The sequence below is a fragment of the Haplochromis burtoni genome, unplaced genomic scaffold, assembly GCF_018398535.1.
Source record: "Haplochromis burtoni strain Fernald_Lab_line unplaced genomic scaffold, NCSU_Asbu1 Contig_31, whole genome shotgun sequence".
In the NCBI taxonomy this organism is placed as follows: domain Eukaryota; kingdom Metazoa; phylum Chordata; class Actinopteri; order Cichliformes; family Cichlidae; genus Haplochromis; species Haplochromis burtoni.
Window position 1 is genome coordinate 1632513 of NW_024582392.1, and position 25847 is coordinate 1658359.

The 25847-nt window shown below is 40.6% G+C and overlaps 1 protein-coding gene across 5 annotated transcripts in view; it reads right to left on the reverse strand.

The window, feature by feature from the left end:
* Positions 1–7503: 7503 nt before the first annotated feature.
* plekhg5b (pleckstrin homology domain containing, family G (with RhoGef domain) member 5b) overlaps positions 7504–25847 on the reverse strand; it is a 78819-nt gene continuing 60475 nt past the window's right edge. For 4 of the 5 annotated variants that reach the window (XM_005918838.3, XM_042219308.1, XM_005918839.3 and 1 more), the window contains 13 exons: positions 15395–15586; positions 13954–14121; positions 12765–12860; positions 12308–12508; positions 11747–11857; positions 11479–11628; positions 11212–11349; positions 11006–11125; positions 10698–10830; positions 10420–10535; positions 10113–10267; positions 8916–9986; positions 7504–8655 (listed from right to left, as the gene is read on the reverse strand). In XM_005918838.3, coding sequence (XP_005918900.1) covers positions 8646–8655; positions 8916–9986; positions 10113–10267; positions 10420–10535; positions 10698–10830; positions 11006–11125; positions 11212–11349; positions 11479–11628; positions 11747–11857; positions 12308–12508; positions 12765–12860; positions 13954–14121; positions 15395–15586 — 2661 coding nt within the window. In that variant the 3' untranslated portion in view covers positions 7504–8645. Of the gene's footprint in view, positions 8656–8911; positions 9987–10112; positions 10268–10419; positions 10536–10697; positions 10831–11005; positions 11126–11211; positions 11350–11478; positions 11629–11746; positions 11858–12307; positions 12509–12764; positions 12861–13953; positions 14122–15394; positions 15587–25847 lie in introns of those variants that run through there. The other variant, XM_042219309.1, reaches the window with a different exon arrangement.

A 25847-nucleotide genomic window follows, 5' to 3' on the forward strand; every position in this document is an offset into this window, starting at 1 on the left:
CACATCCTCAAAAATAGATTGTGACCTTTCACAATAAGTGTCTGCTTCAGGACCCTTAATGCTTTTCAGTTGTTTGTGAGTGTTTAGTAGTAGAAACTATCCGAGATGTTTCATTTAACTAGCTCACAGGGTCCAAAAAGTTGGAAATCCATGATATGTTCAAGAATGCTGGGATAAGAGACGTTTTAAAGAGATGGTTTGTGCTGCAGAATTTAGTTTTTCTTTGTTTCTTCATGAATAATCTCACAATAAAAGAAGTAATATACTTCATTTGCTATCTAATAATGAAAAGCATGAAGATATAAGTCAAAAGGGCCATACTCATACTATCTCCAGTGCAGGACTTTTACTTGAAACTGAGCATTTTGCATTTGTAGTACTTTACGTACGTGAAGGATTTGTGTACTTCTTACACTACTGCTATGTTGACCACATAATCCCAGACAGTAGCAAGGTGATAAATGTATCGCCAGCTATTCTCTGTTGGCATAAAATAATTCCCCAAAGATGTGGCATATGCTCTGGGATCAAATTTCTTTATCCTCATCAAACTTGTGTTGTTTTCTAAATTGAAAGAGCATAAGGTCCCACTTTCACGCAACAGAATAAACTCCTCACCTCAATAATTGTATCAGCGTATAAGAAGCTTATTGTAATTACAATATTGTCTTCTTAGGGCAGCAGCCTAGAACATGAAATACAAATCACTCATTTCTAAATTGAATGGAAACCCGTTCAAAGCAAAGCAATACTAGAGGACAGAGGGATTAAAATGTAAGTCCGGTACATTTAATATTTACAGCACAATCACACAATTAATCTGACAATGTGTTCTGTGTTTAATACCTGAACCGACTGGTGTCCCATCTTTGTCAGTGGTGTGAGGGGGGGAGGATGGGAGCCACTATTTACTTGTGACCCAAATGCAACCCATCATGCAGATTTGGTACTTTAACCAATGACAACTGTTAGTTTTAAAAGCGGATTGGTTTTTATTTAGCTCCTCTGTGGTAAATGTGGTGTTGACACCTGAATATAAGTTAGGGCTTCTGACATATAAAAGCTCGTAAAAAAAGGTCAAGCCCTAGATGTTGGCAATTTATTTACCCACCTGCAAATGTTTTCAACCTAGACTCTTTTAATGAACAGTGGGGTGAATCAGACATTGGAGTAAAAGTGCTGAAGTTGATCATATTCCTTAGATTTTAAAGCAAAAATGAGAGATTAAATACTTTAAACAATATGCAAATATACTCAAGTAAAATGAAACTACCTTGAAGTTGTTCTGAAGTACTTCAGTAGAATATACATGGACTGAGTTCTCTTGACTGTGGAGTCTTTTTAAGCTACAGTCAAGTTCAAGAAACCAGTGTGAGATGATCTGAGGTTTATGACATGATGCTTCATCCTACTGGAAGCAGACAGCGGAAGATGGGTGCGGTTTGGTCATGAAGGGATGGACACGGTTAGCAACAAAACTCCGGTAGGCTGTAGCATTAACCAATAACTAGTTTATACAAAGGAGCCCAAAGTGCAAGGAAAATATCCTCCACATCATCACACCACCAGCACCAGTCTGAATCACTTCTGATCAACCACCACCCGATCATTGTCGCAGCATAAATGTAAAATCATCACATAAGGCAACATTTTCCTATGTTTTTTTCCCCAAACGTACATTTTGGTGAGCTTGTGTGAAATGTAGCCTCAGTTTGCATTCTTAGCTGACTGCAGTGGCTCGTATGGTCTTCTGCTGGGCATCCTCTGCATAGCTTTGTTGTAACAAGCAGTTACAACAAAACTTACTATATGGCTTTTTTTTTTATTATGCTTGTCTTTCAAATAAACTCATGTGTTCTCCTGTAATCTAACACTGAGCGTTTATAGTGGCAGAAAATTATTAACTGACTCATTCCTCATAGATCATTTATTATTTAACCTCCTGCAACAATTCCAGGACGTCCAGAGTCAGGTGGGTTATCATAAAGAAGTTCATGGTGACATTAGTATAAAAAGATTACCTCCAGGCATTGAAAAAAAGGAGCGAGACTGTTTTGGGTTTTTTTGTTTTAATTATGAGAACAGTAGAATATGACTTTAAAAAAAGGTAATGTTTTTAATAATGCTCTCCCAAGTTCTTCAAACAATTTTTCAAAAGAATGCTGCCGTCAGCCCTATTCTTTCTGCACCTTTTCCTATCAGATTTTTCCTTTCTATTGAAATGCTTTGATTCAGCATTCTGCCAACAGCCAGCCTTTTTATCAGTGACCTTGTGTGGGTTACAGGCCTTGTGGAGGATGATGATCACGATCATCACCTGAATAACTGTCACCCTTCCCTTTGTGGTTGCATGTGCTGAACTAGTCTGAATTAAACAGTGTATTTATAATGTCTGAATAATAATGTATACAAACATGCAACTTTTATCCAGCGCTGGATAAAGACCAGTATTCATAAATATTATAGTAACACTGTCTCCTTCTCTCTGGGTTTTACACAGCTGTGACTGTTAGCTAGCTAATGAGCTAAAGTCAGCGAGATAGATAACTGGGAAAAGTGAAAACTTCATGGTTCATGCTTCAAGGTATAGACAGGAAGAAATCATTCTGGGACTCTAATAAGTTCTTTACAAAACAGCAACACGTTAACCCCTACTGTTGAAGTTCCTGTAGGAACTGAACAACTCTAAATTCAAGGAAAAGCTGAATTTGTTTTCTTTAAAGCTCAGATGGAACTTGATGGCCTGAACATTCTGACTGCATTGTGGACTTTGTCATGCTGGTACATGGAGAGAGGCACTGAGAACATGTGTGTGCACACACAGCATGTCTCTTCATGCTTGCTCTTCCCCTAGCCCAGTGGTTCCCAAACTTTTTTTTGCTAGGCCCCCCTTTGTTTTACAAGAAAAATGTTCGCACACACACACACACGCACGCACGCACACACAAATGGCTCTGCGCCCCCCCCTAGGCGGGCCCCACACTTTGGGAAGCTCTGCCCTAGCCTCTTGTGTCACTTAGTTTTGCCTTATTATCGTCTTATTTGTTGAAATTCTTGAAAGGTAGAGTCTGTGAGCACAAGCAGAGATTTTTGCTTGAAAAGTAACTGTGGCCTCTTTTTCAAAGGCTTCTCTAATAATTAACGGTCGTGAAATATGTCAAACGTTTCTTCTCATCTTCACTTAGCTGCTGTTTACAGTTTAAAGTTGTCATCAGGACAAACACTTCTAATTATACTTTGCTCCTCATTTTCTTTAAAAGCAAGAGAAGACAGAACAGATCGAGTAAATTTTTAAGTTTGGTATAGTAATCTGTCTTGATCTATTTTTATTTGAATGTTTTATTCTGTGTTTTATTTGTTTCTTATATGGGAGAAAGTCTTGCCAGCCTTGTGCTGAGGGCTGTGGTCATCCATCTGTTTTGCTCCAATAAACCCAAATTTCAGGGATACCTTCTTTAGATCTTATTCATATAACATTACTTAACAGTAAATAAATCTTGTTGAAGTCACTTTATATGGTAGGATAAAGACCCTACAGTGTTAATCTAGGTCAAATGTTCACTTGGATTCACTGATGAAGTAAATGCAATTTGGTAATCAAAGGTGAGTTGACTATATATGTATACTCTGTCATGGTTGGACAAACAAGGATGCAAACCACAACTTAACTGTTTGGCTGAGACAAAACAACAACAAGGCAGTGATCATAGCTTAAATGTACTCAGGATATTGTTAAATATGCAAATATTGTTAAATATTGTTACATTTTCTGTCAGTCTTTGCCAGGTATCCTGTTTGAAGAAAACACTTTGGAGCCACTTGAATTCATGTTTATGAACATATTTGAAACTGATTTCAAGGAAGATAAAAATGCTAAGATTTTAAAGATTGCAAGTTACTTTGTTCATATATTGGCTGTTTGATCATTTTATGATGAGATGGATTGTGTCATTATATTTAAGTATAGTTTTTGAGGTGATGAGAGTAAAAGGATATTTAACTGTAATATAGCAGTACTGTTATCTCAGATTAATTTAATTTTAAATTCAAGAATTTTCAAGTAAATCATGTTTTAATTATATAGAAATGTGTGGTTAAGGATATAAAGAAGTATTTTAAATGAGTTACAGTGAAAAGAAGTGTCTGTAAATGGTAATATAAACAGAATTTTCCATTTTTCTATTAACAGACATTTGTTATTAAAGGTAGTGAAAATATACTGTAAAATCTACAGAATTTTCCATTTTACCATTTACAGAATAGTCGTGAAGTTTTTCTAAAGATTTTTTTTTTACACAGTGTAATATGATGTGCCACTGGGACACATAGTGAGGGGAGTAAGCCAGAGCACTGTCAGGAGAAACCTGACATAACAAAGAGAAACCATATTTTTTTCAATATTGGCCTCTCTTCAATGGCTCCCTGTTAAATCCAGAATGAATCCAATTTAAAATCCTTCTCACATACAAGATCTTGAATAATCATGCTACAAATTTCAGGTACTATAAGGTCCTCAAGATCTCACGAGAGCACTTTGCGCTGAGACTGCTGGTTCACTTGTGGCTCTTTGGGTATTCAAAAGTACAATAGCAGGTCGACCCTTCAGCTTTCAGGCCTCTCTTCTGTGGAACCAGATTCCAGTTTAGATTGGAGAGTCGCCTTTTCTGTTTTAATTTTTTTTTTTTATAAGTTTAAAACTTTCCTTTTAAATAAAACGTATAATTGGGGCAGGATCAGGTGACCCTGAACCCTCCTGTAGTTACACCGCAATACACCTAGGCTGCTGTGGTCTTCCCATGATGCTCTGTTTCTTCCTCACTAACCTCTTTTCTGTTTTTGTGTGTTAATATAGCATCTTGTTGTTATTATTAATCTCTGGCTCTCTTCCACAGTGCAGCTTTTGTCCTGTCTTCCTTCTCTCACCCCCAACCGATTGTTTCCCCTTCATGAGCTTGGTTGTGCTCGCACTGTTGACAAACTAGTGGAGGAAAGTATTTTATGGTGGATAAATTCTATAAAATTCTATTAAACAATAGTTGAATTGTTTAATTAATTGTGATTTGTAAGCATTTATAAAGTTAGTTTGTTAGATCATTGTTCCACAGAGTGGACCTCATGCAGCCCCTATTTTATAGCAAGGAGTTTTACAGATAACATATGGACATGCTTGTTGCTATTTGTCTACTTAATGCGGTTTCCAGGGCTCCGTGAGAGCAGAAAAGGACCAGATGTTCCTTTGCACCATCTGAAGGTCACCGGCATCAGTCTAGTGGCGTTGGTTGTGATCGAGGGCAGATGTTCCCAGGGTTATCCATTCCATATGGCTGCCACTCGTCCACTGGCCTTTTCACAGCACAGCGCTTGTAAACACGCTTCAGTTTGCTGTTCTCTTTTTTTCTGACCCTGTAAAACATGTCCTAAATCCAATCACCTAGTCCCTTTAGAGGGGATGATGTTGATGAATGGAAATGTGTAGTGGTAGTAGTGACCTATAAGCCCCTATTGAGATTACAGGCAGGCAAGCAGCCAGCCAGCCAGGCCTGGTCAGACCACTGGGAAACGGCTAGAGCTTAAAGAGGGATTGTTTAGATAGACAATAGTGTCTACCTGGTTTTAATCCCCGCTCAGAAAGAGTACAGAGGATTGGCAGAGTTTAATAAATGAAAGTGCTCCTATAATCAGGATTTGCCAAAGTGCCCCTTTGTGTTAATCGGACATTTTTTACAGCATGGTTTTTGACATCTGCCATAGCGAGTGGTGTTAACCCTCTGCTGCCCCAGCTGTACGCAGCACATTTGCACCAGACTTCATGCAGAGAAAAGCAAAAAGGGAGAAGTAAGTAAAGTTACACCGTTTAGTGTTCATGCACATTTCTGTTCTGTTCTGTACTTTAAGAGATGGTACAGAAATGTTTCTTCATAGCATCTTTATTCAGCAGTTGTTGTTAAAAAAGCCTAACGCGGGTGTGTTGCAGCGTCCCTTTTTTACCTTATAACTTGTTCATATTTTATAGTGTGTCATAATGTACTTGCATATACTCTATAGGTTTTAGCCAGATTGCAGCCATCATGGCACAACCTCATTACTTACTTAGCAGAGGCTAATAGAACGGGGATGTGTAATTACTTCAGAGCTAAAATAGAAAGCTGCATTTTATTTAATTAAAGTTGAGCGCATCAGCAGTAAAGCATAATAAAATTGTTTTAAAATCAAGGATTACAACAGTAAATCCCAATGGGCCAGATGTGAGAATGGGAGGGGCTGCTGCATTCTGGGACCAGATTAAACAGAAAATCCCACAGGGCCGCACTGTCTTTTTCCTGCAGCTTAGGGGCTTGTGTGGATTCAACATGCTGTAATCCACCGATTAGCTGATATAATCACCTGTAAATACACCTTGGTCGGGACGTTACTCTCGGCCATTAGGCTCTGGTCTAATGCTCCACATGTTCGTCGGACCGTTTACTGTTGAGACGGGTCGGATTTCACCTCATCTGAACTTTCTGGGAATTTGAAGCAGACGGTCGGCCCAGACAGACAGCTGTACTGACTGTGTGATCCAAATGAGTTCTCAGAAACTTAACTGGAAAATATAAATGCTCTTTGAATCCAAATTAAACCCAAACTAAGTAGAATATAAGTGGTTTGAAGCAGCATTGTAATTCTACTTTGTCTATTTGCTCAAAGCACATTTCAACACTGCATGCTAATACTTATAATTACAATAAACGTTAACATTTTACATTCAAAACTAGTTCAATATTTGTGCTTTGCCATTATATTTATGGTACTAAACCAAAGCGGAAGTTACAGGTGAAAAGGTAACACTTACACAAACTTCAGAGAAAAGTAATTCACGCACTGCACTGTATATATTTAAGTTCTTACTTAATCTAAATATGCCAATACATCGTCTGCCACTGCTCTGCTGATCAAATAAGTTGATCTAATGAATTGCTGCCACACATGGTCAGGTCGGTCTGGTTTAATTTGCCCCTCAATGTTCTTTCGCCACCTGCTGTCTGTGCACGGTTAAGAACACAAGAGACGGGAACAGTCTGACCAGTTCATGTTGTTTTAATGCCATGCCGTTCAGATTCAGCCTCTCTCCTCAAATCACTCCATTACATTGGATTAAACCATTAAAAAGAGGGATTGTATCTGTATTTGAGCCTGTGTTGAATTATTATTTTGTAAGACACTTTATAGTCATTACTGAAAAAGGAAACACATTATTTTGGTTCATAGCACATTAATGCCTGGCAAGGAAAAAAAAAAATATTAAGACTAAATTGACCCAAAAAAAGAGAAATCACAAAACACAGAAGCAAACAATATAAACAATATCTTATATATAAAACAAATGAGTCATAATAAATATTACATAAACACACAAAAAACTAAACACTTAACTTATTTGGTTTGGGCAACATTTTGAGTAAAGTCCGTAATTACTGATCTGAAAAGCCAAACATCAGTGTGAATGTTACGTTTACTGTTTTCTTCTTCCCCTTAAATCTCCCAGAGAACACCATTCATCTAAAATGAGAGTCACCACCCCAAACTTTTTATTTAGCCTCCTTTCTAGCAAGAAACACAATCACGTGTGCACTCCTTTTGTTTTTCCTATAAATCAGTTCCTGTGTGTGCTTGCAAGCCATCCAAGCCTTTATATAGTGCAGAAAATTCCACAAAACAGCTTTAGTCACCCATGTTCTGTCTATTTTTTAGGAATATCTTCTCACTAGTTCAACCTATAATCAAATAAAGAAGAATCAAGTCTTTATGAGCTGATATGCGATTGGCTGCTTTGGACTTGCTTTGCCTTTTTGCACTTTTATTTATTTAATAATTTTTTTTTGCTGGGAATCTACCAGCTCTACAAGTCTTCCATCTTTGTGTTTGTAATAGAACGGGAGCAATTTTGGTTCAGTCAGGATTGGACTCATAAGTCAAATGTAGACATTCATTCACAGTCACACACAGATGTCTTTACAGCAAACACGTACAAATAAAAATTCATTGTGACTGTAAATGTAAATTCACTCATTAGTGATTCTTCTACTTAACAAAGATAACTGTGCAATTTTTTTTAAACTTTTCTGAAGCAAACCAGGACTAGTACAAGTATCAGGAGCTCGTCTTAGGCGCCGTTTTTTTATTCAGCCACGTGTAGAGAAGATTTTCAAGATTTAGTGTTCCCTCTTTTCACCTCAGGAGAAGGGAGAAGTGCAGGACTCTGCTCCACCTTTTCTCTGGTGTGGAGTGCAGTAATGAGGTCTTAAGGCCTCCGCCGGGATGCCTCCTGTCTGTAGGGGCTCCTTACGTACTCCGCCCAAAGTCCAACTTAAGGTTCCAGCCCCCATTAATGCTACTTCCATTGCAAAGTGCAAGCAGTTAATATCTCTCTGCCCCTCCCTCCCATTTGAGTAATTTGGAAACCAACGCAACAGCAAAATCAAAAACACAAATGGATTGCTATTGTTGTGATGTTAAAAAAAAAGGGACAGTCATTGTCCAAAAAGCAACAGGAAGGGAGAGGGCAGGAAGAGAGCGAGTGCATTTGTGTGTTCAGTCCATCCTCATAAAATAGGGATTCTTCCTTGTAATGTCCATATGCCACCAGTCAGCATTTGGAAGAGCTGTTATACCTCCCTGTGGGGAGAAAGGATAACATTAATACACACATACCTTTCAGGAAAAGTACCTAAAACAAAATTTAGGAGCATTTCCTCACTTCCTTCTTTGAGATCAAAAACACTCCTGTATGTATAATAAATATGCAGCTGAAAACAGAAGGGCACAAGGAGCCTGGCTCTGTGAGACTATCAGTATCCACCCGCAATACATGTATAAGCTGAAGTTTCTTCTCAAACTATCAGATTATTTCTTATATAATAGAAGTAATGACTTACGATGCTGTCAGTGTGGAGTTCAGGACAAGAGTGGTGCGTATCCTGTACAGCTGAGCCAGCGTCAGCTTCTTGTGTTGGCCTGGAGATTTTCTCTTTTTGGGCGATGCCTCCCCTGAGTTACCGGCCGCTGCTGACTTGGCTTTCTTATCTAAGCAGGCAGAAGGAGTCACTTCCCCATCTGAGCTGTTGCTCTGAGAATCGTTATCCTCGCATTGTCCGTCGGGCGCCCCGTGGCCATGCCTGGCTTCCGCCCTCCTCAGGGTGGCACTGAGTTTGTCAGAGGGCAAGCTAATGCTCAAGCAATCGTCAGACTGGTCGAGGTCAGTGGAAAATAACTCCTTGTTTTCCACTGACGAGTTCTGGTCCAGCTCGGACATGCTCTTACTGTGCGACAGCTTTGACGTGTCCATGTCTCCGCACAGCGATTGGTCCTGCGTCTCAGAGCTGAGGGAGTGTGTGTGGGAGATGGGGTGGTTACCGTGAAAGTGTTGCAGGAGGTTGTCTTCGGAGCGGGATAGAGCCAGAGAGGACAACCCCAGGAGGCAATGGAGTCGGGGGTGTACATGAGGCCGCCGACGAGGTTTAGAGGACTGGACAACTGACACCTGAGACCCTAATGAAGCATCCTCCTCTTCTTCTTCTTCCTCTTCTTCATCCACTTCTTCTAATTCTGTCTCTTCGTGCTCTGGCTCCTGACTCTCCCTGTCTCCCTCTTCCTCCTCAGTCTCCTCGCCTTCACTTTGGCCAGGCTGTGGCTGCAGTTCTCTTAGGAGGGATTCAGGGGAGAGGGTACCGTAGGCGCTGTCCATGGAAAGAGAGCGGCACTGGGGGTCCAGGTCCTCACTGTCTGGTCCCGTGCCCTGATTGTGCTCAGTGTAGATGGCGGAGTGGACTCTGAGTGGATTTGACAACTTCTGACCCACAGACCTGTCAGAAAGGGAACCCACAGCACTATCCAAGTCTTTATTAGCGCTTTCCTGGAGGTTCATGTTGGAAGCAGGAATTGCTGAGTGCTCGCCGGGCTCATCGACATCCATCACTGATAGGGTCTCAGTGGAACCGTCTGATTGACTGAAAGGAGAGTTTTGGTTGAATGTTAGACTTAAAAAGCTCACCAGAAAGAGTGTAAGGAAAACATCAGAGAGTTCTATTTGTGTTACAAAAGTGCAGCAGATTTTATTCTTTACACTTCAGTACCTTGAGTTTTGCTGATCCTTGTGACTCAGCAAAGGGGAACTTGTAGTGGAGTTGCTGCTCTCATCTTCCTCCTCCTCTTCTCCATCCCCCATACATCTCTTCTGACTGTCCTGCTGGCGGAGGAACTCCTCAGTGCGAAGCCTTTGGAGCTGGTTCTAAATTGAAAAGCACCATTTACATTAAATATGTAAATGACTGTAAAAATTAGTGCTTCTAAAGTAAAAAACAAAAACAAACAAAACACATAAAAATCTCATATCTGGATGCTGTCCGATATTTTTTCTATAATAAAACATTGCTATCCTACCTGGACATTGCAGATTGCATCTATCCAACTTCGCCCCTGGGTGGCGCTGTTGGCTTGGAAAGTGTATGCTGCCACTGCACTCTTGAATTCATTGAGGTAGATGAGGATGAAAGAGCCTGTAGGAGACATAAAACGTGAAAAATTTAGTACTCTGTGGATTGAAAAGTCCCCTATATAATTAAATAGCTTCTCAAAAGGTGAGAATTTCCTGGATTTTCTGCTTTATTAAAACAACAAATATATATTATTCAGGAGTTAGTCAGTATTTGAGCACTCACCTGGGTCTTTGAGTTCCTTACAGATGACGTTGTGAATAAGGAGAGGCTGACGGATAATTTTGACTTTCTCCACTCTTTTCACCGGCTTAGTAATTAGCAGCAGGTCGGTGAACAGAAAACAATAGACCTCCATCTGTGGGGACAGTAAACTCATTTCAGTTATGGTAACTCTTGTAATGTTTTACACATCTGCAGTTTTTGTGAGATTTTACGTAACCGCAAAGGAAACATGAGAATCCACGTGTAATCTGAATATAAAGATAAGAGCTCATCGTGTGTTTCCAAGCAGTCATGCGAGTCAATCTTACCCTACTGTCTTTGCCCTCCTTCATCCTCAGCGCGCCCTCGAGATGCAGCTGTCGAGTCTCTTCCGGAGATACATCTCTCATGGGAGCCATGAGGTCAAAGTGGTTGTACTCCTTGAGGATCTGAGGGGGAAAAGATAAAGGCATGAAGCAGAGTTTGACATGAAGTCTAATTTTAGGGCACTGGGGTATTGTAAAGTGTTTCTTACCTTCTCCACTTCTTCACTGCTCCCCTCTACAGCCTCATAGCAGTCTATACGGGCAGAGATGGTGGCGAGCTTCTGTTGTTCTTGACGCTGTCGCATCTGGGAGTCTACGCTGTTGATAAAGCCCTCTACTGTGGCAACCTTTAAGGATAAAACAATAACAAACGTACATTTGCATTCAGACCTCAGGCAGGGTGACAAGCAGTCAAAGCATATACTTTAGTGTAAATGAGAAAAACAGCACTTTCTAAATGTTTTCCAAGTTCTTACCATGCTGCTGACAATGTCACGGGTTGCTGGTTCATCTGTCTTCTTGAGAAGAATCTTCAGTAGGAGCGGGTATTTGGTCAGTCTCTGGTGAGGCTTTGCCAACATGTCGGCCAGCTTCAGACGGTTACACTTCTTATTGGTCTCTGCCCACTGAATTGAGTCAGACAAAAGCAGGAAGTCAGGCATCAGAAATGAGGAGAAAAGCCAAGGATGAGTTTTTGGGCATAAAGAGCATCTGGGATTATCGTAATGGTAAGAGAAACCTTACCGTGACGTAGGTCCTGAAGAGCTCATTGTCCCTGAGAAGCGTGCGCATGTACTCCATGCAACCCTCCTCCTCCATGCAATAACGGATGTAGGGCTTGAACATGGTGCCAAACTGAACCCACACACAGAAACAAAGACATGCGTCATATTTACTTCTGTCATCAGGAAAACAAAGACGTACTAGCTGCTAATTCACGTTTCTTATCCTATTTATGCTTAAAAATTGTGAAACAGCAAGGTTTTATGTTTACTGGCATCCAGTGCAGTGTACCTTTAACCCAACTAATCAGGTGAATTGATAAAACACCTAAACCTTTATATGAGTCATAGTTACATAATCAGTCACACTTTTATATTGAACATGTAGTTACATGGTAATTACATTATTTATTAAATATAAAACCCTGGATTTTTTGACTTTGGAAAGATGCACTCAATGCTTTAAACCAAGATAAAGTTTCTATACTATTTAAATTAACTAGATGTCTTTCTTTTTTGTTGTCTGGGGGTGCATGCAGGGTTTGGATTCTCTTTTGTTGCATCTGTGGAGTCTGAAACTAACCGTTCTGAAACCATGGTGAAGGTCAGTGGGGTCGAGCAGAGCCCGGGCTTGCCTAGCCTTCTTCAGGGCAGGCAGCATGACCTGGGTCCAAAGGGAGGTGTGGAGGCGGACGATCTCCTGAATATTGCTGAACAACTTGGCGGGTTCCACCTCCGTCAGCAGGCCGCTCTCCTGCAGGTTCAGCAGCCCACACAGGAACAACTGCAAGAAGGGAGACATAAAAAGCGCGTAAGCCCTGAATATTACGACAGTAATCTGATGTAAGGCACTGCAGTTACGTCTAAACTTAAACTCCTTGTTTATTAGACAGCGATATAGGCCCCACACTTTGTCAATGTCTAATGAAAAAGAGCTTCATTGTATGTCTTATCTTTTACACTACATAACCCCCTTCATCTTACACAGTATGCAATTTATATATGCGTGAACAGACAACAAAAGCATTCTTTGCACTTACATCAGTGATGACTCGGAGTTTCTTTATGTAGGTAGCCTCTGTGTGCAGCAGCTCCCATATTGCTTCCTGCTGGTGGAACTGGCGTCTTGTCAGTGTCTGCGCACACACAGATTTTATTCATAAACATACACAATATTTATACGTTCCTCTCAACTGTTACAATATTAGCGTAAACTTCCTTTAGATTAGACATTTTAATCGCACCTCATTCCCATGTCAGAGTTTGGAGTGCAACGATTACATCAGACATTTAAGCTAAATACTAAAACTCCCCAACAATATTTCCTCAGAAATTGTTTACATATACAAAAAAGTAAGAAATGAAAGGACTTAAAGGACAGTTCCAAGAACTTTTAGTTATTAATAAATGAACAATTAACTAAATGTTCACTTTCAAAACAAATCAAGTTACTGATTGCTTAGAATAAGGATAAGTGGTACAACATGGTGTGAGCCTAACAAACCATTTTTCCGCTTTACTCTTTAATTAAACACATCTTTATTATTTCTGCATACTTCCTTATGATTTCATGCTATAATGTAAATTGTATCCATACGTCAGTCGCGACGGTTGCTTATTGTCTTAAAAATTCCACAGGAAATCTGTCACCCAACGCAACAAAAACAACAGTTGTTTCCTTGTGATGTTCTCATATTTTTCCACCGTAACTCACATCACCAACATTATTGTGTTTCAGCAATCAAGACAGTAATGTGTTCGGTGTAACTAACCATCAGAAGTACATTTACAGTACAAAAGACAGCGTATGTGTTGAGCAATAACCGCTAGCCCTGCTGATTGATCGTGGACTCGTTAACTCGTTACCATGTGCAACAACTCGGCGACGGCATGAGATGTGCGGCACAGAAATTCAGTTCCTTGTGGTAACATAACAGCGAAGTGCATTATAACCAGTATTTCAGGAAAAGAGGCATCAGGTTGAGTGTAAGAATGATAGATATAAGGAAGTAAGAATTGTGCACACACCAGAAACCAGCATGCATGCAAGTAATGTCATGAATGAGAAAATTGTAATGCCAAACCATTCGTGGTTCAGCATTACACCACTGGAAGTTACAAATATCTGCATTGATTCTAGTAGGAAACTGATTTTTTTCCATTATGTCTGCGCATACACGACAAGACAAAAGTGGGTGTGTTTGTGTGGTTTGCTTATCTGCACTGTACCTCTGAGTTGTCCAGTAGCGTTTGCCAGCTGTCCTCTAGGGATAGGTCGATCTCCTCCTCCTCCTCCCAGGAGTCCTGGTGGAAGGAGAGCTGTCGTGGCACCTTTGGCAATCCAAACAATGAGTAGGTCTGGAGTTTGCTCTGGAGCTGCTCCAGTCGATCCACCTCCTGCGATCAGATAAAAAACAATTTCAAAAACAGATGTGACTATTTTGAACAGAAACATGAAGAGACGCAAAAGTAACTGTCCATTTGTGTGACTGTTTATTGTTACATTCAAACTGTAAGTAGAGAGGGGTCTGTGTATTATAAGCATACACAATCCCGTCCTTGCTGGCGCCTAGGCCGCTATTCAGGTCTTTGTTCAAGCTGGCAGGCCTTATGTAGTTATGAAAATGAGCTCCGTGCATTGAGACCATCTTAACAATAGGAGACGGGGAGTGGGGTGAGTGCTACAAAACAGTGGAAAGAAACGGAGCGGGAGGATTGTGCTTCTTGAAAACAGTCAACAAAAAGTCAGAAATGTATGGGGGGGGGGGAAAAAGATCCAAAGTTAGGACTTCTCGCTAAAGTTTGGTGTGAAAGCAGCTCAATGTTGTTTAACCCTACAATATGGAGGATGCCAAAGGTCCAGACCCAGGTGCAGGATCTCTGGCCCTGAGGGGATTTAAGGGGAACAAATAAATTGAAAAGGGATGGGCCCAGCAATGACAGGTGACTGACAGAAACTGTCTCCATTTGACATCTGCCACTGTTAAGGATGTGACCTCAGGGGATGAAATACAATGGAAGGCATGTTTGTGTGTGGGCGCGTGCCTGTCCTTCATTAGAATCAAAGTTGATTGAAAAAAAGAAAAAAAAAAATAGAATCAAAGTTGATTATCATTTTCAAAAACCTCCGATCCAGAAAGAGAAAGCCTTTGCTTAGGTTAACCTTGCGATCTTTAACGAGAGCTGAAAGGCAGACGGCGTTCCTTTTAAACAGAGCCAGGTTTACGCCTTCCCTATTTTCCATTCCTTATGATAAACTTGTTTATCAGCCATGTGATAAAAAGTTAAAAGTAGCAAATTTCCAGAAAGGATGGTGTTTTAAAAATCAAGATAAGAGTGGATAAAACTGAGTGCTAACAGAAGGCTTTTCCTCTACCTACTCATTTCCAGAGCTGCTGGGTGGAAAGTATGTGAGCCAACAAGTCAGGAGAACTTTGAAAGGAAATGACTTCACCAGGGCTCAAGGGGGATATGGCCTTCTGACCCCCTCCCACTGCTACTTGCTACTGTTCTGTTTGTTTTTTTAATGTTTTCTTAATCTCAGACATCGTCTGGGCAACAAGCCTGCCTCCTACAGCCCTTTATAGCCAAAAGAAAGTGCAGCACTTTCACTTGGAACAAGATTGCACTCGCTTCTGTGATCATGTGATCACAACCCTGTCGGCATTACCTTGCCAAAAGACCCCGCTCCAGCGTTGGAACTGAAGAAACCACTGAAGCGGCTGGCAGCACGGTTCTTCCAGCTGTCAGGCCCAGCCCCTACAGCAGGTAGAGAGCCACCGATCTGTCCCAGAGCATCTGGGGTTGGGATATTCGCCTCACCCAGAAACTCTGTTATGTTCTTCCTCCGTCGGGCCTGACCCTGCGAGACAGAGAGAACAGACAAAAATCAGTTACATGATAGACCGTAATAGGAGGGAAAACAGAAAATGAAAGGGAAAAAAAAGATCCAATGAGTGAATGAGGGGAATTATAACTGTTTCCAGCCAGACGCATCGAAAGAGACAATGACGAAATGATAGGACAAACAGGAAATCTGAAAGGGGAATTCTGAGCCAGGGATGACATCAACAGGACCGTTAAAACTATCCAAATGCCTGGACACAAACAGGAGAGGGAAGGACTGCCACTTCCTCGCTGTGTATGTTCACTGCATCACAAGGAGCAGGCGGGAGGTTGTTCCAAAAGAACAGACGGCCGAGTCTGGCCATTGTTCCCTGGCCATTGTTACCCTGTCAGCAGGCCCTGGCGTGCGCCCTCGCTCATGCAATCTCTGTACACTTTACGAGCAGCAGCAAAGCAAACAAACAGGGCCCACCTCAGTATCTGAGGAAGCAGTTGTTTTTGTCGTCGGAGTGTCAATGCTGAAGAATCTGCTGGTCAGGAGTCAGCAAGAGGCAGGACATCGACACCCCCCCACACTTCAAACACAGCAAAGGGAACTCACATTCCTGGACACTGACACCATTTCTGAAACTCGCCGTCCATTCCAGTGAAATTCTTTTACTCATCACCCCCCCAAGAAACACAAACAAGCCTACACAAACACAATGTGGTAAAAACACCAAGCTGCTGCACTGATGGATATCACAGATGCACTTTCCAATTCTTCTGGTCCAAAACTGTCAGACTCGTGAAATTTCGCAAAATAGTAAACAGCCAGTTTTAATTCATCACAGCCTAAAGTTTACTATTACAAATAACTGACATATAATTTGAGGACTATCAAATTTTAAAATGTACCACGGATTAAAGCAAACTAAGACTGCACTTGACTTTTACTTTAGGGGAAACTGCAGGAAACAAGAAGACTAGATAAAAAGCCTTGATTACTTGTAAAATGTAAACGGTTTTCAAGATAAAGTAATGATAACTGCCTGTCACCATAAACGTTTCTAGCATGTATATGTTACGCAATGGAATGTAAACTGAAGCTAAAAAATGAAAAACTCTGGCTGAAATGTTGCATTGTGAAGACTCATTTCAGGAGGGCCTTAATGGTACCACTCAACTACAATGAAGGTGCATAAGTGTCCTATACAGGGTTGCATAATGAGTAAGTAAATCTAAATTTTCAAGGGGCTTTTAGTCCTTTCATCTTTCAGGAGTTATTACCAAAGAGAGCAGTGACCTAACTGCAGAGTGACATCTTGGCTTTAAAACAAAAACTAAAGTGAAAGAGGGGAAAGGGACAAATTTGGAGGCGCTTTAGTTGAAAGGGAAACGAGCATGGAGCCATTTAGGGACTTTTTGTTGGTCCAACTGGTCAAGGACACAGGTGGTAGGAAGTGCCGAGTCCCCATGGTCAAACAGGGAAAATCTGAACCCTGTGCTACTGAGAGCGCACGACTGGTCAAACTGAAACCTGATTCATTTGTCTGACTTTGCTGTACGAGGCAATCAAAGAACAGGGTTTTATACATTTAAAGGAGGCTGTAATAATGGCAAAGAAAAGCAGCTAAAGTATTTCTACATATCAGATGGCATACATGTAGGAAACTTTGGATCAGAAATGAACACCGTGAACAGTTTAAAAACCTGTTTTTGAGGAAACCACTTTCATAAAGCCTCAAGGCCAGGAAGTTGTAATTATAACCACCAAGGGATAAATGCCATCAGCAGTTTCCCACCATATTAACAGTGCTCACCATTGAAGCCAGCGGCATGTCAAAAGTAACAAAAACCATCCTAATCCTTCAATTGGATTCATGGATCGCAGCCCATTCTGGAGCCAGCTGCTGCTCTCTGTCAACCTCTCGCCTCCTCTCTTTCCACTTCCACTGTGAAACACACATCCACGTCGTCCTCGCTGTTCAGTTCAGCCGATGCAAAGTCAGTCAAAGAAGTCGAGTGACAGCTACAACACTCCCACGTTATTTCATCATCAGAACTTGAACTTCAATAAGTCTGCAAACGCCTATTCCAGCTGACAGGATCCGGGTTACCCGCCGCGTCCTGCAGAGTCCGATCGCAGCTTCTCTTTGAGCCGGGACGTATCTGTGTCCTGCCCTGCTGTTCCGACAGTCAGCGGTGAACCTACTCACTGAGGCGCCCAGCCTGCTTGCATTTCACACACGCACTGGCCAGAAGTCATAGCAACCAGGAGGATCCTGCCTCATTGTGTTGGGCAGGAAAGAGGAGGCACCAGAGGAGGCTGATCTGAATATTAGGAGGTGGAGCTTTTGCGGCAGCTTTCAGGGAGCTCCCTGGTTTGAACAAGCATCCTGGTACTTGTGGTGATGCCAAATGGTCTTTAGTCTCAACAGGCTGCTCTGAAGTACAAATAAACTATCAACTCCCTGCTTGTGAATCAGGCACACTTTGGTTTTCTTTCCTCCCCCAAAGGATTCACCCCCCGATTAGCCCTGCTTGTAGTGCAAGCAAATTGCAGTTTGGATACTTCTTTTTTTACTCTTATTTGGACGCAAAGCCATTATTCTTTGCCATCTTTAATCGCTGTTTTGCTTTAGAGATCCTTAAACAATGCCAGGCAGCGGAGTCAAAACAAGGAAAGAAATTCCCCAATAATGACAAAAAGGGAAATCCCCTTTGTTTACTTGCTTGTTTCAGCACATTCAAAATGCTGCTTATGCCAAGCAGATAAGCTCGAGCGGGCGCACAGCTTCTCAAAAGGAAAAGGCTCAAAACTTTCTAGATAAAGTAGATTACGAGAGAATTAAGTCCAGATATTGTTGGGGTTGTGTGAGTTTACATTAGCTATTTTTTTGTCAGTATCTCAGATATTTGGGTTTTGGGCTAAAGATCAAACAAAAGTTGTAATTGGCACTTTGGCATACTGAATAAATCTAATCAGATTATTATAATTAGCATAACAATAGATCTTGACTACAAGAACTATACAGTTGGTAACAACTCTAAACATTACAGTCAAAGAAATTATATTTATCTTAGTAATTACACTGCCCATTAGTTCTTCAGTCAGACCAAATATAGATGAGTCACAATAATAAAACCAACTAACATAGGTCTTCTTGTTACAACGCCTGCAACACAATGTTTTTTCTGGATTACTTTGAATCCTGGCACACACAATGGTTTGATGACACTCCCCAACAAGCACAGCTACACACCCTACCATACTGCAAAACCTGGTGCTGGTTTGGTTCCCAAACTCTACAGACCCCAGCCATAACCTGCTACCAATAGGACTCAAAGGATCCAATAGCACCATCCTGGTACCAGACAACACAGACATATTCTATGATCCTATGTTTTGGTGGCATAATGAGGACCTGGTGGCAAACATTAAGCCGCTCAACTCATTTCTGCCCAACTAATTATGTTTACAAGCTTTTCCTCGGGCCTACTGTGTAAACCTGACCTGAACGGTCTCTGTTATAAAGCAACACAATTTGGGAACAGACTTGTTCAGCAGGTCTAGTTGGGGCCAGTCAGGTTAATGATATCAAGCACCGAGCTTGCCCACACAGCCTTATCTTATCACTGTAGTTTGTAGCATCAACCTTGGCCTGTAAAGAAGAACAATCATAAAATGTGAAGGGATTGTATTGAAGTAAGTGGTGACAAAGAGAAAAGTAGTGCCCCCCCCCCCCCCCCATTACTCACTGTGCCCCTGCAACTACCTTTATGCAACTGATAACAACTTCCCTTGATCAGGAAAGTTGATTAACGATGCGAAAAAGCGTGCACACTGACCTTCCTCAAAGCTTGAATACACACCAGCTTAAGCAGTAAAACACACATAACGTGTGCTTAACCAGGAAATTAAAGCTGAGAGAAACTCCACGTTAGTCAACACACATGTGCCAAATATTTGCCATTTTTAAAAAAAGCAATCATTTGATTAAAAAAATGACTCTATTATTTGTTCACTGCAGCTAAAAAACAAAAACATAATTTTTTTAGACAAAGAAAAGCAGTAAAAATACTCATATCTTCCACTGCACTTTGACCAATCAACAGGCCTCTCACCTGACTCTCAGTTAATGTTGGTGTCGGTGGTTCAGGAATCTCCGTGTCCACATTCAGTAGGTCCCAGCTGCGCCAGGATGTAAGACGGACAAAACGAACCATTTTCCACAGGAAAAAAAATTAAATTAAATAAATAAGACCCCCGATTTGGGGGGAAAAAGGTCCCGAGTAATCAGAAAAGCAGAGGCACTTCCAGTAAATTTAGGAATTCATTTCCAGGAAAGCACAGTCCTGACAACAGTGCAAGCGGAGAGAAGCATCACACTTTCTTCTCTTGCATAAGTCTCACTCTGTCTGCCTAAGCCTTCAGGTACTGTGTACTGAAGACCAAAGGTCACACAATCACAGTCATAAAGGTGTGTGTGTCTGCTCTGCAGAAATCTCCTCCTCCGGGCATTAGGGGAAGTCCTTTGTCTTTCCAGCACACGAACACGCCTCCTCACCCTTCTCAGGTTTTGGCACCTCCCACACTATATGGGGAATTCATAATGGACTCTTAACAGCTAACATAATTACTGTAATTCTACAAAAGACATGAATCATCTAAAGTATTCACACAGAAAAATGAGCTAGTTTCAGCAGCTAATAGATCTAATAGGTCCAGATACACCATTACTGGGACTTTTTACAAATAATCTTAAGAAGCCACAAATGCTAACGATTAGTCTGAAACGTACTGATAGCTAAAATAGCCAATTTCCACTGGAGAATGACTAAAGATTATTTTTATTATCAGTGAATCTATCAATCGCTTCCTTGATTATTCACTTAGCAAAATATCAGCGGCCTTATTGCGCACTAATAGGTCAAAAGGCAAAGCCATTGAAAAATCCTCAGATTAAAGGAACTTAAATTTTAATATATTTGGCTGATCTGCCAGGAAAAATAATTTTACTAGAATTAATCAAATAATTCATTATCCAGAGAGGAATTACAACTCAAATCTACAGTAAGATGTCTGTTTTTGAATAAGATATAAAGATATATAGTGATTAGTGATCTATTAGCTAGAGCTGATGTCACAAATGAAATGGCACCGTGTGCACGCAAGAGATCAAAGTCTAACATTCATACTTATCAGGTCCATCAGAGGCACTTCTCACCCTATTTTTTCAAACAAAGCGCTCATGTTTCTGTTCAGTTCTTAAGATCAATCCAGCAGTAATGACCCTGCGTGACCGCTGCTGATTGAAGCATTGTCATTCAGAATGATTTCTTTGTTAGATCAAAGCTGCCCAGTTTGCAAACTATCATACAGGTCAGACAGTGAAAGACGAGTCCTTGATGTGATAGTCTGAAACACAAGAGCACCACATTAACATCCACAGCTGTGTAACACGGGGACTGAAACACACTGTATGACCTGATTTAAAAGGAAATAAATAAAGACAATTGCTCCTGTCAGTTTCTCTTGCATTTCAAAACAAACGAAAGCACACTGAGGGCACTGTATGAGTGGATTCCTGCAACACGAATACAGTAACAAAAAACACTCTAAAGGTGACTAAAATGCGTAAAAATAAAAGGAGACATAACATTACTCCCAACTCTGTGTCATCAGCTGACAATTAGTCTGTCTACATTATCAAGTTTCTCAAGTCCTGAAGGCTTTTTTTGGCCTTTTGTTAGCTACAGCAATTCCAGAGTATTTTCCCAGCAACCCGTCTGTTATGAAACAACATTATCAACTGTGGCGGCATGGTGAATACCAGACTGTTACTCTTACAACCTTAAGACAAAGCTGGGAGTTTCTGTTCCTTTTGTGGTACTGTAACTACTAACTGTAAGTGAGCCAAACCTACGACACAAGATTTCCTTTCTTTATTTCCTTCTATCAGATAATAAAGCAACAAATCGTTTCACTCGAGAGGCTACAAAGCAATCTTCAAGAGTGGATATGAAACGTGAGGGTCACCAGCACTAATAAAAAATATCCTGTTTGAAATTAACAGATCAGATCAAGGTAATAGTCTCCACACACTCAATATAAAACTGTCACAATATCTAAAGTCAGCAAACACAACATGAGGCAGTGTAGTGGTTTACACATTCGCCTAACAAGCCCCTGGTTTGATCCCAGGAGGAGACGCAAATCCCTACAAACCAAAAATCTGACAAGTTAAACTACTCTCTGGGGCGAGCCCTTGTGAATAAGAGAGCTGCTTTCTCGAAACTCAAAGCCTCTGATGATTAAAAACTGAGAACAGAAATGTAGTATGAGACAACGTGTGTCCAGCACATATAAGTATTAGTATTAATATTAATAAAATAAAGTATTTCAATGTGTTAATTACATTTTTTTCTGCAAAACTATGGTAGACATGCAATTTTGTATGCCATAATGGATGCACAAAGGATATCTTTGAAATCCAAACTAGGATGCTGGTTTATATTTTGGATCGCTGCATCAATCATTTTCTTTTCTTAATAATTAGTCATCAGGCTGTAATGTGTTAAAGAATTATACAAAGAATTATAAAGCTCTAAAAACGTTGCTTTACACAGTTTTTTTCCAATAGTGTCAGCCTTGCAGACTATGATAATTGCAGCTGTGGCTGCAAGCACAGAAGCCCGACACATCAGCTGTTCAAATATTATGTTTATGGAGCTCAGCCACTCAGGAGAGAGTTAAAGGACGCATTGCCTTAAAGGGAGAGGAGATAAATCGACTTAAGACAGTGAATAAACTGAGCTGCACCAAAGCGCACTACACAATAAATCAGGATTATTTTGATCTGTGAATCGTGTAAAACTACTCTAATAGAAGCTGGTAACAAAAACACGTAGCTGGTCATGAGCATAACAGGTTTCAAAACATCAAGTTTCACCAAAAATATTTACAAAGAGAAGCTAAACGTGTCAAATCTTAAATGAAAAGTGCTCGGATGTGGGACTGGTACATAAATTTCACCAGAAGCTCAGTGCCAGCTTTTTCTTCTGTGTCACAAAAGGATTACCAAATGTTTTTCCTAACGTGAGGGCAGAGTGCATTATGGGAGGCCAGAGCCCTAAAACACATATGGAGGATCCATTACCCAACACCAGCTCCCTTTGAAAGCTAACACAATCCAACTGCAAACTGTAAACCGAACCCCGCCACTGGATTTGCGACCTCTTGATAAAAGAATAGTGTTTAAAGTTGAAAGATTTTTGAATTCTTTTATTCAGCCTGAATCACACCCAGTCACAGGAGCAAGGCAAACTACCAGAGGTCAGCCGCTTCTGTGTTGTATTTACAGTTCTATGGCAACAAATGGACTTTATATTACAACGGTGAGAACACTAATCAGAGTTGTCATCATCAATCATGTTTTTCTGACAGTGACAAAGTCCTGGAACATGGCTGCCTTATCTTTATGAGAGCTGTAAAAGTGAAAGATCTCAGGTTCTGTTGCAGGGAAAAGGGAAAACAAGCTTGTGACTCTGACTTTGCATCTCGAAGCTTCTGTTTAACAGTGAGAGAAACATTTAAACATTTTTTAAGTTTTCTTTTTGCTCAATTTTGATATCAATCTGGGCACTAACCCTTGGGATTAATAAGGTCACCTACCCAAATAAATGGAGAAGGGTCTCAGCTTCCAGAGATTTGAACTTAATAAAATTATGTAACTACAGTTGATCAACAAAAAAACAAACAAACAACCCTTATAAACACAAATGAATTAGCTGGACCTCAGGTCTTCTGCAGGTCAGAAGGCACCCTTAATCAAAGGGGATGGGGTGCAAAAGGTACAAAGGGAGAAATAACTGGCAAATGGTGCAATTAAGTGCATCGCAGAGGTTGCATACAGGGCTATATGGAAACTATCAGCAGGGCTGGATTGCATCTTTCATAATCAGCATCATAAAACAATCATTCTCGATCACGAAAGCTATTTCTAGCCTATCACAAAAGTGCCAGGAACCATAATATAGGAACCATGTGATAATAAACATGAAACGCCTCATTTAGACAAAAGGGTTAATTCTGTCGAGAAGGGACAGGGTTTGGCCACAAGCTGATGCCGTTCCACACTCAGATATGCGTGCGTTGAACAGTTAGCGCCAAAACTGCTATCACAGAGACACAAAGAGGCTCCTCAGTGCTCAAACAAAGTTCCAAGCTACAGCTGACATAAAATACGGGCCACTAACCAAAGTGAATGACAGGGTTTCTTCCCTTTCTTCTAAATCATTAAACTGGCTTCCCATTTCCAGAAAATAGAACCCGTGATGCCGTGTCAGAACTGTTAGGAAAGATGAGGAAATGCTGACCACTCTGTTGCATCATTGTGTTTTAGCATTTGGGAAATGAGGAAACCAGTTCATGCAAATCTGAAGCTGATTTCTCAGCATTCCTGCTAAATATAAGATTTCAGTTTCTCAGCAGGCTGGCGTCAGCTTCGCCATATTGTTCCTTTGATAATGCATCGAATGGCATCATTGTGGTTTTGCCAGGTCTAAAAACGTCTGAACAACAGCAGGTAATACATTTTTCTCAGAACTGTATATATTAAAATTTTCAGCATCAGTGTTACCGTTACACGTGTGCAGGTGATACAGTGATAAACCCCCATATCAACACAACTAGATGGCCATCCACCTTCACCACCTTTGCTCTTTAGCCCACAGGTCGTGGCGCCCGTGATTTCTAAAAACCTCGGTCTATTTTACACCAGCTTGGACCCAGATAAGATGATCTTGTTTATACACTTTTTTTCTCTGCATAGTGAAGCCTGAACTGTGAACTCTAGGTACACCAAGAATTTGTGTTCACTGACAATGCTTTTCAGATGTGCTTCTGACGCCATTCAGGGATTTCCATTACAGACTCAGGTCTGTTTTTAATTTGAAAGTTCTGCCCAAGGGGCTGAAGGTCAGTCTCATTCAGGGTCAGTTTTCATTTTTGTCCCTCATGTGAAAGGTTTTCCTTTTGGTACCTATTATAAAATATAAATAAAGAAATTCCCATATAGTCATGCCGATTAAAAAAAAACAAACTTTTTCTAAAGTTTCTAAACACTTTTTCCACTACTCAAGAGGAGTGTCTTAACATTTTGAGATAAACTACTGTGTCTTCTGGTAGAGCTATGCACTTTACTGCCACCCTGAGGACTGCACTGGGGTTGTCACTCTCATTACTCTTTCAAATTCAGCGTAAATAAAGCAGACGAGCATGAACCAGCACTGTGGGTACTGAAGCTCAGTAGTAAGAGTCCTGTAAAGAACGCAAAATATTCCACTGTACAACAGGTCAGACTGTATGACTAAAACTGGGTTCCTGAGCAACCTCCAGTGTTTATTTCACAGCTTGATGACTCGTCTTCATGACTTACCTTCACAGATTACCCATAAAACGCTTTAACCAAGCCTCTACCCGTTCTGCTGCCCAAGGCAACAATGACATCTGCTCACAGCGCGTATACGAACACACACAATCAAACTCGACTCGACGTGTCGACTTGCCTCTGGGATGATTAGCAACCAATGTTTGACGCAACTTAAATGACATCTGACAAAGCAAAACTGACTGAACTTGAGTAAACTACAAATGTAAACTACAGTACAAGTAGTATGTGACAAATCTTACTACACTGGTTCAGGATATTGGGGTTACTCTCAACCAGTACACAAAGACATGCTACTAGACTGGAAAGTGATGACCACATTATGGGAAAACTTGAATATCTGCTTATAACAAACAAGCAAACACGACAATACAAGTCACCACCCATACTATGTTGTTCAGAACATCAGTCAATGTTATGGAGAGACTGCTTATAATAAGTTTTTTTTTTCTAAATAGCATCATCTAGAAAATCTTATTTAATTGCAACCAGATACTGCACCAGCTGATGCTGATTACAGTTTCAGTCATACAGACATATACAGAAATATCTGATCAGCCAATCACATGGCAGCAACTCAACGCACAAAAACAAGTGCAACTTTTCTGAAAATTCCTTGTTGATGCCAGAGGCCAGCAGGATGACCAAACTGAGCTGATCAAGTATTGAGAGTAAATCAAATAACCGCTTGTTACAAGAAAGGTAAGTAAGTAAGTAAAATTTATTTATATAGCGCTTTTCACAGATTTAAAAAGAAAAAAAAAAATCACAAAGTGCTTTAGAACACAGGAAATGGAAATATAAAACAATATAACAGTAAATAAAACAGCAAATAAAACTATA